General features: G+C 49.9%; 1 protein-coding gene across 1 annotated transcript; it reads left to right on the top strand.

The window, feature by feature from the left end:
• Positions 1 to 3480: 3480 nt before the first annotated feature.
• LOC128596367 (neuroblastoma breakpoint family member 4-like) lies at positions 3481 to 15061 on the top strand. The gene is made up of 9 exons (XM_053606030.1): positions 3481 to 3497; positions 3638 to 3837; positions 4787 to 4838; positions 5404 to 5618; positions 6499 to 6547; positions 8188 to 8384; positions 9521 to 9760; positions 10755 to 10908; positions 14989 to 15061. Exons 1-9 carry the CDS (start codon positions 3481 to 3483, stop codon positions 15011 to 15013), a joined length of 1149 nt encoding a protein of 382 aa, XP_053462005.1. The 3' UTR covers positions 15014 to 15061.
• Positions 15062 to 17991: the final 2930 nt, after the last annotated feature.

Genomic DNA, 17991 nt, shown 5'->3' with positions numbered 1-17991 from the left:
GGTGACTCTATACTGTCTACTCTGTCTGTAAAGGCAGACTCAGGGAGGTGATCCGAGGAATGTGTAACTCACCAGAGGCATCACTGGTGCAGGTGCACAGTAGGGTGGGCACAAGCCTGTTCTCTACAGATGGGACGTCTGACCTCTCCTGAGTGGTACTTTTAGTGTTGATGCTGAACAGGGTGCTCTGAGCATTAGGGATTGTCTGAGGAGGTGGACACTCCTCCTTTATATTTGCAGAGACAGATGGATGGCTCCTCAATTCCAGCCCACAATATCCCTCACCTATATTTTCACATGGCCATGGTAAAGTAAACCCCCAGAACATAAAAACCTCTGGAATGAGTCTGAGATTATGTCTAAATACACAGAAGCGGCCTTGGCACCCTCCTCATCCTTGAATGAAAACTGTCCTTTTCCCTAAACAGCACTGAACTTTTTTCCTATTGAAGGATGTAGTGACTGCATCATCATCTGGTCACATTGTCTGATCACATCTGTACCAAAAACTGCCACAGTATCTGGTGCATTAATGATTGAATACTGTACCAACATTTCTAGAAAGCCACTAGGAAGGCTCTTCCTGCTCACTGGGAAAAACTATGTTGAAGTGTTTTCCTTTACTTAGGACAGGGGTCATTATGACACTGATGAACCAGGTCAGAGCCAGTGTGCCCAGGGACTCAGGATAGGATGCCTGGACACTTTTCAGAAGACACACTTTGAGGCTTCTTTGGATGTTCCCCTGGAATACTGTTCTCTCTCCCGGAATACATTCTCCGTGTGGTGCATAGGCCCTGGGTTTGTGATGTCCCGTGAGCCAGGTGTGTATTGTGACTGGTCCTGTCTGGCTACTTTACAGAAACTCAGAGTGATGAGAAGGGTGAGGAAGAAGAAGATCCGATTGTAGCCAGGTAAGTATGACAGTCACATCCCGTGAGCACCGTGGCTCCACCTGAGCTGTCCAATCTAGGGAGATGTCCCCCTCACCATCCTGCTGCACACTCACATGTGGGTGGGCTTGGGGGTTCTTGTGTTGTGTCCACTGCCCACTGATTCCTCCAGTTGAATAACATGGAATCATGTGACCCAGAAGGAACCAAACAGTCTCTGATGTTCTGCACGTGGGGAGTTAGTGTGTTTCTCTCCAAGGTTTGCCTAGTTCATTGGCAGAGATTCCATAGCAAGAGATGTCACTAGAAGAGAGAAATCAAAGACTGCATCACATTTCAGCACACCGAGAGAACGAGGCCAGGGGGGCCGTGGTCTCCTGCAGTCACGATGCCTCAGGTGGTTTGCTCCCGGTCTCCTGGCATGTGCAGTGGGAACAAACTGCCTGAGCCGCAATGAGCGTTTGCTGGTTCTCACTGTGCTGCGTGTTCTCGCAGCACCATGCAGGGGACAGGAGTCTGCTTCCTGGTCACCGTGCCGTGTGGCCAGTGCCCTGAGCACCTTGACTGCCTCCCACCCTGCAGCCAGCTTCACTGACCTCTATTCTAGTGTAGTTGTTTCCACCTCCAGTTTAAAGGGCTGGTCTCACGGTCCTGGGCCCTCTGCCGTGGTCTTCTATGCAGACCAGCTGGGGTGTTGTTGGGTGCAATGTCTCTGAGCTGCATGTTTTGTCCTTCCAGTCTCAGCAGGGACATGGAGGACCTAGGTCCCATCCTGCAAACCTCACTGGGTGAGCAGCCTGTGACTGTCTCCAGTGGCTGCAATTTGTCTGGTCCTTGCCACCCTCTCAACACTGCTGCCCTCATGCCAGACGAGGGGGAGGTCGGCTCTCCCCTGGGTCCAGCCAGCGAGTCCTTCTCACTAGTAGGTACGTCTGAGTCCCCACCCAGTTGGCCTCCACATGCTCTGGGCCCCACCCCTGTGCCAGGTAGAGAGTGCCAGCAGGTCCTGGAGTCCCACATGGCTGGAATATGAATGGAGGCCTGAGCATTAAGCCTGGACCTGGGGAGCCCAGGCAGCTGTGCTCTCTCCCCACTATAAGACCACATTTCTCATCCTGGGACTCACTGGCAAGGTCAGAGTGGGCCACACAGAGTTGACCAGGGTGGGAAGGTGGAAGAAACTGTGACAGACACAACCACCCCGGCTGTGCGGCACATACCTACACTGTGAGGCTGGGACTTGTGCTCTGCCCTCCAGGGCTCTGCTGGGGACGGCTCCATGAGCATCAGTGCGGGTCCACGTATCTCGGTGGGCCTGCCTTTATCTATGGAGGTTTGCTACCCTGGCTCCCCATCCCATCACAATATATCTTGTCTCTAATTTGACTTACACTTGTCAAGGACTTTCAGAATACCGAGGAACAAACAAATACCTGTCATATTGACACCTGGACTTGGCTTTGAACTCAAGGAATGAACACTGTCACCTCCCACCTCTATAAGTAGCACAAGTCCCTGGACCCTGAGCAGCAGGTGTCCCTCACACACTTACCTGTGCACACTTTCCTGTAGATGCCACCCATCAGCATAGGCTCAGTGTCACCTAACCTTCACTCACCTCCGCGGTGTCTGTGGGGACAGCTGAGTCTTGCATCTGTACCACTGTGAAGGCAACTTGCATGGTCCCTGCCACATCTGGGGCAGTAGACCTGCTCACCCGAGTTGGGGCAGAAGCTTTGGTAGGACTCCGCTGAAGGTCAGTCCTCTGGGAGCTCAGACAGCCAGGTTCAGACACTCTCTAGGGGACATCACCAGCAGCCACCAGGTGTACACTGGGGTGAGTTGCACAGCACCTCTAGAAAGCAGCGAGGCAGACTCCCCCAATCTCTCAGGGTAATCATTGTATAACTATTTCCCCATCTTTAGCCATGGACACATGTGGTGATGTGTCACAGCAGGCACCATCCATGGGGGGCTGAGGAGAGCAGGCCAAGTTCCTTCTCACAGGACACATGTAGGCTCCCTGCAGTGTTCTGCCCAGAATGTCCTGTTTACGTCCCTGAGTTTGCAGTGTATACAGCAGCAGCTATGTCATGATTGGCTCCACCTGGTTGCATTTGCAGAAAACCTCCATGAAACCAAGGCTGAAGAAGGACAAGGGCCATCCTCTCCCAGGTGACTCTGATCATCATGACACTGTGAACTGGGGTAGTTTTGGGGACCTCATCTGGACATCCCAGAAAAGACAGATCGGCAGAAAGGATGTGTTTGGTCTGAGCAGCAAGCGGGTCTGTTTAAGGGTGGTGCTTCTTTTCCCTGCTAGTCCTGTGCTGGTCACCACTTCCTATTCATTTCTGACCTTAAGTAACCTGGAGTCAGCCAGGGGACGTGTCCTTGTCTCTGGGTGTCCATATTCAAACACCTCCCACCTGTCCTCTCCTGTGGGGGTAAAATCAGGGAGGGTCGCGTGGCTGCTTCCTCCACTGCTGGCCTCAGTCTGCCGTAGCTTCTGTGGGAGAAACACGTAAACAGACAAAAGGAAGTTCTATCAAGAGGGCACAGGGTCTGGGTATGCAATACCTCAGAAATGCACTCACTTTTCATGTAACTAACAGGAAACTAACATGAATTGACGCCAGCATCCAATTGAAGAGGTGCCTGGGGTATAGTCACAGCAGCCTGTCCACAGTCCTCACCGGCCATTACCCCTTTCCACCTGATGTTCTCCCATCCCCCCACCTTAGGCAATGCTGTGTCCAGATTCATGAGCAGGCGCGAGAGCTGACCCAGCTGTGCCAACAGTTGTGGGAAGGGACGGCTGTGTCCTCGTCACTCAGTGAGCATCTCCAGACCCTCCTCACCCAGGAGGGTGACGACAACCACCAGGAGGAAGTGGCGGAGGGGCTCAGGCTGGCGGAGAGCCTCACCGGCTTGCTCAGCCCAGGTGAGGTGGCCACAGGTCCTGACGGCACAAAGTGCAGGCTCAGGGGAGATGCAGACTCCACAGGTCCCATTTGTACCAGCCTGTCCTTTGAGGTCAGCTTAGGGGCCATTACAAGATCAGGACTTCCTGGATGGGAAGAGAGGACAACTGCACTGATGGGAGGCCAGACTGAAAGGACAGGGGCTGTTTGTTAGAGTGACAGCGCCCTGTACTGAGAAGGAGGCTCCCAGTCTGTGTCCTCACTGCACGTGGCAGGGGTTGGACTGATCCTTCTTGCATTTTGCTTCTGCCTGTGTCAGATGTGAGCAGTGACGTGCATGGGAGCTCTAGTGGTGGAGGGGGTGTGTTTCTAAAGGTGCTTCAGGGAGGGGGAAGCCCCTTACTGTGTGGGGATGGACAAGGCACTTGAGAGAGAGGAACTTCCTGGGGGAACTTTGGGTGACCCAGAAATCCATTCCATGCAGAGGATTTTCCAGCATAAACCAGCAGACTCCAACATGGCAGTGCCTGGGAAGTCCTCGGATGTCTAGAGGGACTGGGGATAGGGCTGTTTGTCCTCCCATGGGGAAGGCAGCTGGTTCTAGAAGGCAGCTGTGCAGAGACAGGGAGCCTGCGCCTGGGGACCAGCTGTGATGAGAGGGAGGGTACAGATGGAGAAGGGAAGAGGAAATCTGGACAAGTATGGGGTAACTGGGGACCAGAAGACATTTTTAAACTTTCTGGGCTAGTTAGACAGTAGTTGCCATGAAGGTGACACATCAGAGCAAGGAGACTTTCTGTACTACATGCTAAAGTCAATACAGGCCATTTTTTGAAGGAAAACCATGAGCTTTCAGGGTGTCCTAAACCATACCTAGCTGCTTAAGTCTCCTGGCCCCGAAGTCCACTGTGTTTGTGATAAGTGACAAGAAAGTCCGTGATGTCTGACTGCACATTTCTGAATTTGCAGAAAATCCTGAGGAAGTTGAAGTAGATCAAGAACCACTGGATGACCAAAACAGGTAAACTATGGAGGATTCTAGAAAGAGCCGAGAGGAACGCAGCCCATCCATGATTCAGGGGAAATATAAACCACGGACTTCCCCATCTCAGTCACTGAACCAGTAGTGATGTAGTTTCTTAAATAAACGTCTGCATTCTGTCTCTGGAACTGTGAGTGTTGGTCTGAGCCAAGGAGAACTAGCCAGTCAGGGCCTTCCCGGACTCACAGATCCACCTGGTCCTCCACATGGGGCAGAGGGGCAGGCGAGGTTCCTACTTTCCACTCAGTTATCTTTAGTCATGAGCAGCAATTTCATAGCAGCAACGATCAGTAGACAAGCAAAGTATCATCTCACAAAATTAAGAGAGAAAGGCCAAGGAAGTACAGAACTCTGCGGATCTACAGTCTCAGGAGCTAAAGAGGCCCCTACAGGTACTAAAAACACTCGGCACAGTTTCCAAAGATGATCCACCATTGTGTTTTAAAGGCTTTAGTGGAATGTCCTCAAGGAACTCACTCTCAAACCTTAATAACTTATCATCACTGACTTCTAAAAACAAATATTTCTTTTTATCCCACCTCAGTGAGTTCAACTTCCTTGTGGAAGCCCAGTGGCGAGAGCTGAAGCATCTCTACTACAAGTTACAGGCAGGGAGGGCTGCGTCCTCCTCCCTCACTGGGCATCTCCAGGCCATTGTCAGCCACGACCATCCTGACTGCTCGCAGGGTCAAGGTCGTAGACAACACCTGGCGGAGGGGCGCAGGCTGGTGAATCATCTGGCCCACTTGCTCAGCCCAGGTAAGGAGGCCACAGAGCCTGGGTGGGAACTGAGCAGAGGGACACACTGGGCGGGAAGTCATGGTCTTTCAACTGTCAAGTGTCCTCACAATGGAATATGGCCTCTGGGGAAGGAGGCAGAATGTTAGCGGGAAGAGAGCCCTGGACTAAAAGGCCACTGTCCCCAGCTCTTGCCTGAGTACTGGCTCACACCTTTAGGTGAGGGACGGGTTTGGCACTCTGGACTTTTGTCCCCTCATCCGTAACATGTCCCACAGTGTGCTGCTTGTCACTTGTGAGCGCTGACGCAGGGAACACCCATGAATGCACTTCCAGAAAGTACAGAGTCACTGAGGGTTTAGAAGGTTTTAGTTCAAGTAGTGCAGTCTGGGGCAGAAATGTCACTCAGTCCTAAGCACTTTCCCTGGAGGAACTGTCCTGTCCCAGTGCAGAAGCCAACCTGGCTCAGTGAAATGTCCCCACTGCATTGAGGGAAGGAACAAAGGATTTCATTCGTTTCTCAGAGAACCAAGCAGGGTGTATTGGAGAATTGTCAGGGACACACTGGGCCTCCTTGTAGAAAGAGGGGCACATGGCTAGAGAGATCCAGAAGAAACTGGGCAAGTATCCGCCATCTGGAGACTAAACAGACTTGAATGTTTCTAACTAAATTCAGAGCACACCGCAATAATGGCCCACCCAACCAGGCACATTGACAGGACGGGGCGGCACATTGTCCCTCACTAGGGCTATGACGTCAGCAGAGGACATGGGTACAATTCTCTGAGCATACCTGAAACCACTCACAGGTGACCTGTCACCAAGCCCAGACAGGCCCGAGTATGTGCCTTGGCTGAAAGGGAGATATTATATGTCTGGATATGTCTGAATTTGTTTGTAGAAACCTACGAGGATGAGGAAGATGAAGAGGTGGCCACACTGGCCTCCAGGTGAGGATGAGTTGTCAGGGGTGAGAAGCAGGGTCGACATGGCAGGCGGGGCTGGACTCTACTGTGCAGAGCAGGGGGTCACCCGGAGCTGAGATTTCACTCAGGGCCACACATGGTCCTGATCTCCTGATCACATCGCTCACTCAGAGAGGGCAGACCCCCCAGCAAGGTTGTCCCTGTCCCCCGCTGGTCCCTCCCTTTTGTGGAACTTGTAGACTATGTCTGACGGGGGTGTGGGGGTGGGGAACATCCTGACTCAGGGAAATCTTGCCCTTAAGTCGCCCACATACTTTCCTGGGTGAGACTGTCACCAGCAGGACACACATGTCTGGTTTTACACTATGGCCCTAGGTCATTGTCAGGAGCCTCAACACAAGCACATAAGTAGAACAAAGCAATCACCTCAGAACACAAATGTTAAAAATAAAAGGCCTGGGGGCCAAATCTCAGGGATTCCATACAGCCCAAGAATCCTGTGTTCCCCAGATGACCCGGTGTGACATTCTCATCATCTGTGCTCAGGGTGGACCTGGAGTGTGTGCCCTGGGTGCTGCGTGTCCTACCTGTGCCTAACAGGTGTCTGGGGTCCCCTCCTCCTGAGATGGTCATCTTGTCAGTGTGCTCCCTGTCCTGCTGGGAGGGCACTGTCTATCTGGGTGCCTGTCTCTGTGTCTGTGTCCCTGTGTCCCCTTGCATGTGTTTCTCTCTGTATCACTCTCTATTTGTGCCTCTACTTCTTTTCTGTGTCTGTGTCCCTATCTCTCTCTGTGTCTGTCCCCTCTCTCTCTCTCTCTGTCTGGGTTCCTGTCTCTCTGCATCTCTCTTCCTGTCTCTCTCTGTCTCTCTCTCTGTCTGTGTCCCTGTCTCCCTCTTTGTCTGTGTCCCGGTCTCTCCCTGTATGTGTGTCCCTCTCTCTCTGGGTCTGTCTCTGTCTGTGTCCCTCTCTCTCTCTCTGTCTGGGTTCCTGTCTCTCTGCATCTGTCTTCCTGTCTCTCTCTGTGTCTCTCTCTCTCTCTCTGTCTGTGTCCCTGTCTCTCCCTGTATGTGTGTCCCTCTCTCTCTGGGTCTGTCTCTGTCTGTGTCCCTCTCTCTCTCTCTGTCTGGGTTCCTGTCTCTCTGCATCTGTCTTCCTGTCGCTCTCTGTGTCTCTCTCTCTCTCTCTGTCTGTGTGCCTGTCTCTCCCTGTATGTGTGTCCCTCTCTCTCTGGGTCTGTCTCTCTCTGTCCCTCTCTCTCTCTCTCTGTCTGGGTTCCTGTCTCTCTGCATCTGTCTTCCTATCTCTCTCTGTCTCTCTCTCTCTCTCTCTGTCTGGGTTCCTGTCTCTCTGCATCTGTCTTCCTGTCTCTCTCTCTGTCCCTCTCTCTCTCTCTCTCTATGGGTTCCTGTCTCTCTGCATCTGTCTTCCTGTCTCTCTCTGCATGTTTCTCTCTGTGTCTCTCTCTATTTCAGTCTCTCTCTCTCGCCCCCTTTGCCCATGGCAGCCCAGCTGTGCTCACAGAGAGGAGGACAGTGTCCTTCCCCGTCTGTGAAGGGAGGCCCCACGCCTTTGGACCCCACCCTTGTGTTTCCAGTCGGGCCCTGCTGGGTGCTGAGGGGTCTCATCCCTCCCAATTGCATCTCAGTTCTCCCTGTGTCCGCAGCTTCCACAGTGAGCTACAGGAGGGGACAGTGAATGCACTTTCTGAGGCCCTGAATGGGCAGGATGTCCCTCCCTCTGGGGGTCCTGATATGTGTGGTGGCCAAGAGCATCTCAGCGGAGCTAGCACTGGCTTTCTGTCTGAGGAGTCTGAGGGCAGCACTGTTCTCGAGGGAGCAGGTGAATACGGCTATGAAGCAGGTAAGTGTCCCTTCTGTCCCAGGCACTCTCCCTGTGCTCTGCCGGCCTCTCTTTCCAGGCTGAGCTGTGTCCATTTAGGCCGGCCCAGGAGACGTCGGCTCCTGTCAGGTGCTAGGGCAGAGTTTCTGGCACAGAGGTGAGGGGGTCTGTGAGGTTTCTTGACTTCCCAGGGTCTGGCTCTGTGTCTCCTACCCTGACTCTGAGCTCCCTACACTCACCTGGGCTGTGCTGGAGCCCTGTGAGGTTTCATGTTCTGTCTCAGAACCTCCACACCAGGGGTGGGCTCCCGTGAGGAGCAGGTTGGTGGGAGCCCAGGCTCATGTCTCAGAAGTGGGATGAGGGAGGAAGTTTTGGTCCTGTCAGCACCGTGACCAGTGTGTGCGCACCGTGACAGTGGGGTCCTGGCAGCAGTGCTACAGGCGGTCTGCCCTGCCCCTGCCCCTGCCCTCCCTACAGGTCAGGGGCTGGTAGACACAATGTGAATAAAACATAAATTGTATATTGATCATTTAATGAGGGAGTTTCCCACAAGCCCATCTACTGACATGTGCAGAGATCAGGAGTGTGACAGGAGTTCCCTGTCCCCAGGCATGGAGAGGGTCGGCACAGGTCAGTGGTGAGGAGGCTCAGCACACAGGGTGGGTGCAACTACAGCCGAAATGTACCCATGTCCAGGCCTTGTGGAAACTGTCCCCCAAGAGGACTAGGCTGGGAGGACCTGGGTCTGTTGCCACTCAGGGGAGGAGCAGGGAAGGGTCCCCATAGAACAGGGGCTATCAGGGAAATCTGGGTGCTTGGAAACTCCCCAGCCTGAGTCTGGGAGAAAGATCACTACCTCAGCCTTTGTCCCTATAGCTTATCCAGAACCATCTCTATACAATAGAGGAGTCATGTTAACAGAAAGAGAATTATGGGTGTGTCCCTGTCTGTCTGTCTGCCCAAAGGCATCTGAGCTCAGGGGACACTGATGGGCACTGCAACCTGGGCACCAGGAGTCTAAGTATCCCTAAGACACATTGACACAAGGTCTCTGTGTGGTGTTATTGACAGGCAGGAGTATCAGAGCTGGGTGTTCTGGGGAGGCTTACTAAACAGATAACTAGGACAGTTCTTACTGAACCCCCATTACCTCTCAGCTCCCATGCAGGACGCCTGTCTCCAAGGGCCTTGGAGTGAAGACCTGAGCCCCCAAGTGTCAGAGGTACAAGCCTCAAACACACAGCTTCAGAAGAGCACTCCGGAAGCCAACTGTTTGCAGCTGCAGCTGAACCAGCATTGGGACTGTGGCCATGACCTTGCCATGTGGAGCATCCCTTGCACCCCCTGGAGCCTCTTTACCAGCGCAGACTCTGGACACCAGTGGCTACTTCTCCCAGGTGGGGAAGGAGAGGGGAGCGAGAAGCTCTGACACCGCTCTGGTGTCAAGAGAAAGGGCATGGGCGGGACAGTGGGGCCTATGGATGCTCCCTCAGCATTGGGTCACAGTTCACGATTCTGTCAGATTGAGTGGAGCCAGACTCTGGGCTTGGGGTCAGACCTGTCCCCAGATCGTGGGTGAGCCACTTACTGGGTGTTCTCCTTGGCCAATTACCCTGTCCCCTTAGATGGTCATGCTTAAATCCTTCATCTGGAGCCCTAAGAAGAATATCTGTATTCAGGTGTTTGTGTGATTAGTATCACAGTTTCCAGAGTGCCCGATTCAGTAGCAACGTTCTATTGATTAAAGCTGTGACCATCTATCTAATCCTCGTATCTTCCTGGTGCCTTGTCAACTACAGAGAGATTTCCTCTCTATACTTTTGATCAGACCTAGAACAATTTTTATTGGCAATGTCAGTCCTGGGCCCACAAGTCAGCCTCCTGCCAAGTCCACTTTTATTCTGGTGTTTCTAAATTCTATCTTGAGAAAAAGGGCAATCTTCACATATGAAGTATCCAAAACTATCGTCCTGTAATTGTCTATCCAGTTCATCCCCTACACTGACAGTAGCGCCACATCCTCACTTTCCTTTTCACAAGGACTCCGTTCCCCCCAGACTCTGTTAAAGCAGAGCACTCTGGCCCTCAAACTGTCCTTGGTTTCCGGTCCTCTCCACTTTCATCCTTCCCCATGTCTCATCCTGCAGTCTGTGGGATACTGGGGGCTCCCTTGTCAGCGAGCCTATAATCTGAGAAGTGAGGAGCTCCAGGTCCCCCAGAAGATGAGAGGTCACAAGAGGTCGGGAACCCCTGTGTGGCCCACAGGAAGGTCTTGGGGAGTGTGATGAGTGTGTGTCTGGGTATAGGAGTCATTAACTCGGGCCCTGGTTCCTTGTTTCATCTAAGCCTCTGCTCTTCCCTCTGGTCTGTCTTTTCCTTCTTGGTCCCCAGCAGCCCAGCCAAGTCTCACCACACTGACCCAGACAGTCTCTGTGCTGCTCGCTGCCCCAGGTGTCCTGAAACAGACCATTAGCAAGAGGACATTGCTGGTCAGCAAGTGGAGACTAACGTGCAGCTCCCCAGGCCTCCAGCTTCGGGTGCAGAGGTAATGCCACCTGGGGTCGCACAGGCCCCTCACTGCTCTGTGGAAGGTGACAGCTTGTCCTCTATTCCCCATGTCTTCTCTCTAACAAGTGCTGTCACCTCCTTCTGGTCTCAATGATCACATTGTTCAGTGACTTTCCAATGCTGTGGGGTGCTTGAAACTTTGGATCCCCCCTGCATTTCCATACTTGTGGAGCCTAGTAGGCCCGCAGGAGGGGTCCCTGCTCAGTTTCCCTATGAGTGAGAACAGTGAAAAGTGAGCACAAGGGAACCCTCTCGTTAGAGAAACACATTGAGAGCCAGCCAGAGGCAGGAGAACTGTCAGGTGAGACTAGCCCCACAGGTGCAGGGCTGTGCTGATGCCGACGAGTTTCCAGAGACTCAGTGTCCATCGTGGACTCATCTGAGCTGATAGTCACTGAAGGACACCATGGCTCTCTAGAGTGAAATCAGTGTAAATTGGACATAGGGGGAGGACGTCATACCTCAGAGGTCATGAGGTGCTCAGGCATCCGGCACTCTCTCCATTTTCTTTCCATGTGTACTTCTACAAGTCCCCAGAAGAGGCTCACTGTCCCTCCATTGTTTGCACGCAGAGATGGGAAATGAGTACGTTATGGGTTAGCTTTGAAAAACATGAATCTGGGCCCATATTCACATAAGGATTTAGGACATTTGTAACTTCAGACCACCCTAAGTGACTATAGAGTGATGAACTGAAATTGTCACAAAAAGCGTAAAGCCTACAGGCCAGGGAAAAAGAAACCATTCCTGAGATAAATATGGAGGAGAGAAGGTGATAGACCATCAGGACGGGCCCTTCAGCATCTATCAGTCATGGTGTGCTATCATAACTACCTGGTGAGACTTTAATTCAATGAACGCCTTCAGCTCCCAGCTTGGAATTCTCACTTCAGTGATCTGAGGTGTGGTTTGGGCATCAGTGTTTAGAAAGGTTCCCAGATGATTCTCACACTTGGCTGTGATATCGTCAAAGGTATTTTTGTTCTTTGTTCCTTTTTTGGCACATAGCTCTTCAAATCTTTGTTTTCTCCAAAGTTATGTATTTTCTTTAATTTTCAAATATTATAGGGGTACATATGATCTGTTACATGAACTGCTTTTGTAGTTTGTGTCAAAGTCCCTACTGTGCCCTCACCTGGACACTGTGCTGTGCACCTGTGAGGTGTGAGGTTACCCCTCTTCTCCTGCCTCTTCCCACCTGCTCGATTTCCATGCAGTTTCATTTCCACTCGTGCACAACAAGTGTTGATGGGTTAGTACCGATGTAAATGTGAGGACATGTGGTGTTTGTTTTTCCATGACTGCACTACTTCACTTAGAAGAATGGTCTTCAGTTTCATCCAGGTTGTCACAGAGGTTTCAGGTCACCATGTTTTAATGGCTGATGGGACTGTATGGTGTCCGCATCCCACATTGTGTTAAATCTCCACGTGTATTGATGGGCACTGGGTTGCTTCCGTGCCTTTGTGATGGTGAATCGGGCTGCAGGTAACATTCACATAGACATGTCTTTTTCCTCTGTAAGATTATGCAGCGGTGGGATTGCTGGATCAATCGCTAGTTGTCCTTTCAGTTCTTTGTGGTGGCTCCATGTGATTTTCCACGTGGAGTTTGCTGTCCCACCAACCCTGTCTGAGTGCTCCTTTCTCTCTTCATCCACACCGGCATCTGTTGCTTTGGGACTTCTTGATAAAAGCCATTCTCACTGGACTTAGGTGATATCTCATTGTGGTTTTGATTTGCATTTCCCTGAGTAGGAATGTTGAATATGTTTACATACATTTATTGGCCAGAAGTTCATATCCTTCTGTGTCTGTTCACATAATTGCCCACTTCTTTATGGGATTATTTCATCTTTTTATTGTTTGACTTCTTTATAGATTCTGGTTAGCAGCCCATTATCAGAAGTATAGTGTGCAAATATTGGCTCCCATCCTGTAGGCAGTCTACTTTTTCTACTGATTGTAATTTTTTATGGTGATATTGACTAGCAGCAATACTGAGAACTCCTAGGTGCATCCGGATGGGGGATGGAAAAGGAAGAAGTGAAGGCCATGTTTGAGAACTGGGACTTTCAGCCCCACTGTCCACCTCTGGGAATGGGATTGGGGATGAAGTTTATATTGATCATCAATGGCCAACGATTTAACCATTCATCCCTATGTAATGATGCTATCATAAAACCAAAAGTATATGGTCCAGGGAACTAGTGTAGAGCTTATGAAGTATGTTACACCCTAGCTGGATGGTGGAGCTCAGGGCCATCCCCTGCCCTGGCCTGTGCATTCTTCATCCATAATATTTATAATATTCTTTGTAATAAAATAAAAGCGTTTCCTTTAGTGGTCGGATGTACTCTAGCCAATTCATCCAAACCAAAGGTGCAGGGTTGTAGAACCACAACTGGAAGTCAGTCGGTCAGAAGTTCTGGAGGCTGGGATTTGTGAATGGTGTCTAATGTGGAGGGCACCTTGAGGACTGAGCCATCACTCAGAGTTGTCCAAACTATTTCTTTTCTGCTGTCTGTGGGGATATACAGTAAATACACAAACCCAAACCAAAGTTCGATGAGCAAAAAAGAAAGATCCTGCATACATTTAAGGGTAGATGACATCACAGATAAGGAAATGAGACCTAATGTAATCTGTATGCCTCAAGTTGGACACCCCTGTGGGTCAGAAGTGAACCAGGGGACACACAGCCTGTGTTCCTTGCAGACCTGATTGATTTCTTGGTGGTGGGAGAAATCCCCACATTTGGTCACAATCTGTAGGACTGTGCAGTGTGATTTCAGAGCAGAAGAGGAATGTGAGTTGAGTTTTTAGCAGTCTTAAGTAGCTGCTAAAGAACAAAAGGACTAGAACTCTGCTGTGATCTCAGGTTATGGACAATTATGTGCCCCAAGTGTTTCGCCCCTGCACAGAAAATGCCGGACGCTCATCCTCATTGATGAGTGTCAAAAGGAAAACTTAGGAAATGATTGTATATATACACCTGTTTATGCCACCCGTAATACTGGCAGAAAATAATGAATCAGGAATCTTTTCTGATAAAAGACTTTGAAGGAAAAAGAAGAGGAAGAAAAAGAAGAGAAAACAAGGAAAGAATGGGGAGGTAGCAGAGTTCAAGGCCTTCATTGTAATGAAAGTCTCGGTAGGTAGTTCTGATAGGACACTGTGGTTTAGAGATGCTTAAGGGAGTATCCCAATTTTTCATCATTTTGTCTCCTCCTCCACATTTCTTTAAAATCTAACACGCGCTTGGAATTTTCTTTGCCTGAACATGGAAAATGTGCTTCACAATGCCCTAAGTAGTAACTGGGTGGGGAACATTTTCAGGCAGTTAGGGACAATGAATTGAGCCTCAACTGTGGTCTCTGCTCACTTATTTCCAGTTCCATTTGGAATCTCTTTTTTTCCTTTCCTTGCTGGTCCCCTTTTGAAGAATACTTGTGCTATGTCTAAAATGTGATGCTTGTCCTGGCGAGGATGACCCTCAGCCTCAGTGACTGTCAATGGCTCCATTGGAGCCTTTCTCTCCTCTTACAAACAGTACAGAAAGGGTCTGAGGAGCTGGACGTGGGAGTGGTCTGAGTTTCCTGCTGTCTCTCACACCCAGGGCCTACCCATAGCCCACTCCTCCTCCCTAGAGGAATAGGACAGGGAGTTATCAGAGGGCACATCTCCCCGCAAAGGTCCGCTCCCCCCAGCAGCTGCCTGCTTCTGGTAGTGATGGTTGACACTAAGCAAGTCTCTCACCTGGAGTTGTGAAAAGCCCTCACTGTGCTGTAGACAAGGAGCACAGTGGCTGATACCAGCTGGTCCTGGGTGGGTGGGGACAGGGACTCTATATCCTGGCCCTCAGGCTGTGAGTTCAGTGAATTTCCTTCTCACCTGTGACTTTCACTATCCTCTTCAGGCAGCCTGAGGCTCACTCAGCTCATCCCCCAACAGCTGTCCTTGGGTTTGTCTAACTCAGCCACCTTCTGACTCAAACCTCAGCAGGGCTTGACAGAGACAATCAATGTTTTTTTGTTTTTCTCTCTCTTTCTTTTCAGATACCAAGTGCTGCTGGAACTGTGAAAACACTGAGCTTTTCAGAAAAATTAATAATTCCACCTGGTGGCAAAAGACTAAAATGTTTGGATGCCATGTTGAAAATTAAAAAATATTATTTCCCTAGTTATATATGTATACCGTACCCACTCCCATATTTCACCCTATATTTAACATAAGGAGAAAGCATTCTTATTTTATGTGGAAATACTTCCTCTACCCTGAAATAAAGTTGTTTAAAATAAATGATGGTGTGCCTGTGACCTCTTGTGAGATCCTTGTGGCCCCTCTGTCAGGCCATTCAGGCAGCTGTAACAAAATACCATGACCTGGATGGCTTATAAGGAACATAAATGTCTTCTCTCCCAGTTCTGGTCCGAGAGGAAACAGCCTTCCAGACCCCTGGAGAAGCCCCTTTTCCTGATGCATAGCTGGCCCTTCTCCTCTGTGGACTCTCATGCTGGAAGCAGCTCTCTGTGGGCCTTCCATTCAGACTCTCATTCCAGGGCCCTTCCCATTGCCCTCCCACTTCTCCCAAAGGAATGTTACATGGAGTTATGACAGGGCAGGTCTCCCTGCCAAGGGGCTATTGGTCCTGCTGCTTTCTGTTTCTGAGTGTAATGGTCAACACTGACCATTTTAGAGTCTGCCCTTATAAGTGAATCATTCTCCAAAGGTCTGACCTTCTGTTACCATCACCTTTGGGTTTACTACTTCAATATGAAATTTCGAGGGACCCAGATAATCAGACCATAGCACTCTCATGTGCCATTCTGAAATGGAAGCAGGAATGAGGGCAATGTACAGGCAGAATGTGTGTTGTGGTTCCCTGGGGAACCTGGGTTGGGGGTCAAACATGGAGACTATGCACATAAAATAGCAATACTTCACACCAACTCAATGTATAAAGTCTGAGTAGCCAGGAGAGGCATACATTGACTCACATACCAAGTGGCAGACTGAGGTAGGGCATCCGCCTCTGACTCCTCAGAAATCTTTTATTGACCTCTAAGACAAAGGGCAAAAATGCAAAATGCAAAGGTGCCAAATAGGATTAAAAGAATTCCAAGCTTTCAGGAAAACTGGGTTAAGGCAACTGCTGGGTGATTGAGAGCACAGGGTAGTGAGTAGTCAACAAGGCTGATGATGCACTTAGAAGGGGGAGGGGAAAGGCAGTTTCTTCTCTGTAGGGGGACAAACCACTTTTCTAATCTATCTGCCCATCAGTCCACTTGCCTGATGATGCTCCGCCAGGGACGATCTCAATGACTTTACCTTGTCTGAGAACCTCCATGCTCCTTTCATCTTCAGTGTCTTGGTAAGGACCAAACAAACCACCTCAGAGATGGTCTTGATGACTTTACCCTGCCTGGGCACCTCCATGCTCCTTTCATCTTCAGTGTCTTGGTAAGGGGTCTCCAGGGATGGTCTTGATGACTTTCCCCTGATGAGTTCCCCTATGCTCCTTTCATTTTTGGTGTGTTGTTAAGGAGCCCCCAGGGATGGTGCACCTGTGTGCTTTATCCTTGATTGAGGGGCCCCACACAGATTTGTGCACAGGAGAAGAGGAGGAACAGGGTGTGATGATCACAACAGGTTCCCTACTTTGGCTTGCAGCATGGATCCCCTCTCTTGGGAACACGCCTGCGTCTAGTCTGTGCACACTGTTCGTCCTGGTCTCTCATTCTACAGACTATTTTCTTCCCACAAAAAGAAGAGAAGATGGGTGGTGCCTGTGGGTCAAAGGTGTAGGGCACTGGCCACATATACCAGAGGTGGCGGGATCAAAAACCAGCCAAAAACTGCAAAAAAAAAAAAAAAAAAGAAAAAAGAAAGAAAAAGAAGAAGAAAAAAAAAAGAAAGTAAAGAAGAAGAATAAGAAGAGAAGAGGACAGGAGAGAGAAGAGAAGTGGGAAGGGGAGGGGGTAAGGGAAAGGGAAGAAGGAGAGGAGAGGAGAGGAGAGGAGAGGAGAAGAGAGAAGAGAAGCACCTCACCCTCCTTCCTTTCTCTGATTCTGGGGACTTCACTTTTCCACTGGTCTCCCAGGCTTATGGCACTTTCTACCTTATGAACATAACTCTTTCCTCCCACCTTCAACCTCCTCAGGCCTGAATTGGCCAAACACTCCCCTTGTGGTTCTGGAGAGTCCAAAGCAAAAGAATCTCCCATGTGAAATGAAAGTGCAGGCAGGAAGTTGTGCAGTCCCACTGCTGACCCTTGAGTCCAGCTGTCCCAGGGCAAAATGTCAACAAGAAGACCTAACTTTATTTTTTAGACAAGTTTTCTCGTTCCTTAAAGGAAAACCAAAAAAAAAATCACATAATTTTGCAGTCATTTGTCAGAAATAGGGAATCATATTCAAGGCAAGATGACATGAGATCTATTGCTTCCCTTTACATTTGTAGAAATTCTGAACCCACTGTCCCTGGTGGAGATGCTGGAAGAGTTGGGGAGGGGTTATTTTGACTAGTGTGGGCCCTCAAGCTTGGTACACTGGGATGTCTCCTAATTGGAGTTGGGGTGATACCACAATCCATGTATAGGACCAGGCATTGTTGATGGCAGATGAGCCAGAGAGGGAGACCCGATGAGCTAGTCCAGGGGACAAAAAATGCCCCTGAGATGTAGAGTGAAGAATCACACAGTAGGACAATGAGGCAGGCCAAAGGAAGTGTGAAAGTCAAATCAGGGGATTCTTGGAAATACCTGGGACCTGGTAGGCCCAGGCTAGCAGAAGCTGTGAGAAAACAATTAGGTTTAAATGGACCTAATTAACCCTGATTAAGGCTCATGGTTATGGTGAACTTGTGGTCTTGTTTGGTGACAGAACTCATTAACATTCTTATAGTTACTTCTGGAAAGGAGCATTTGAGATAGACAATCCTTAAAGCCTGTGACTAAATTGTTCATGGCTTTTGTGGAACTTTGAAAAGTTGTATGTGCACTAACATTTTGATGGTTAAAGAGGATTTAATTATAGGAGGAAGATTTCCAATGACCCTAT

Source organism: Nycticebus coucang, chromosome 10, assembly GCF_027406575.1.
Source record: "Nycticebus coucang isolate mNycCou1 chromosome 10, mNycCou1.pri, whole genome shotgun sequence".
Classification (NCBI taxonomy): Eukaryota; Metazoa; Chordata; class Mammalia; order Primates; family Lorisidae; genus Nycticebus; species Nycticebus coucang.
Note: the sequence above shows the minus strand (reverse complement) of the source record. Positions and strands in the feature narration are given on the sequence as shown.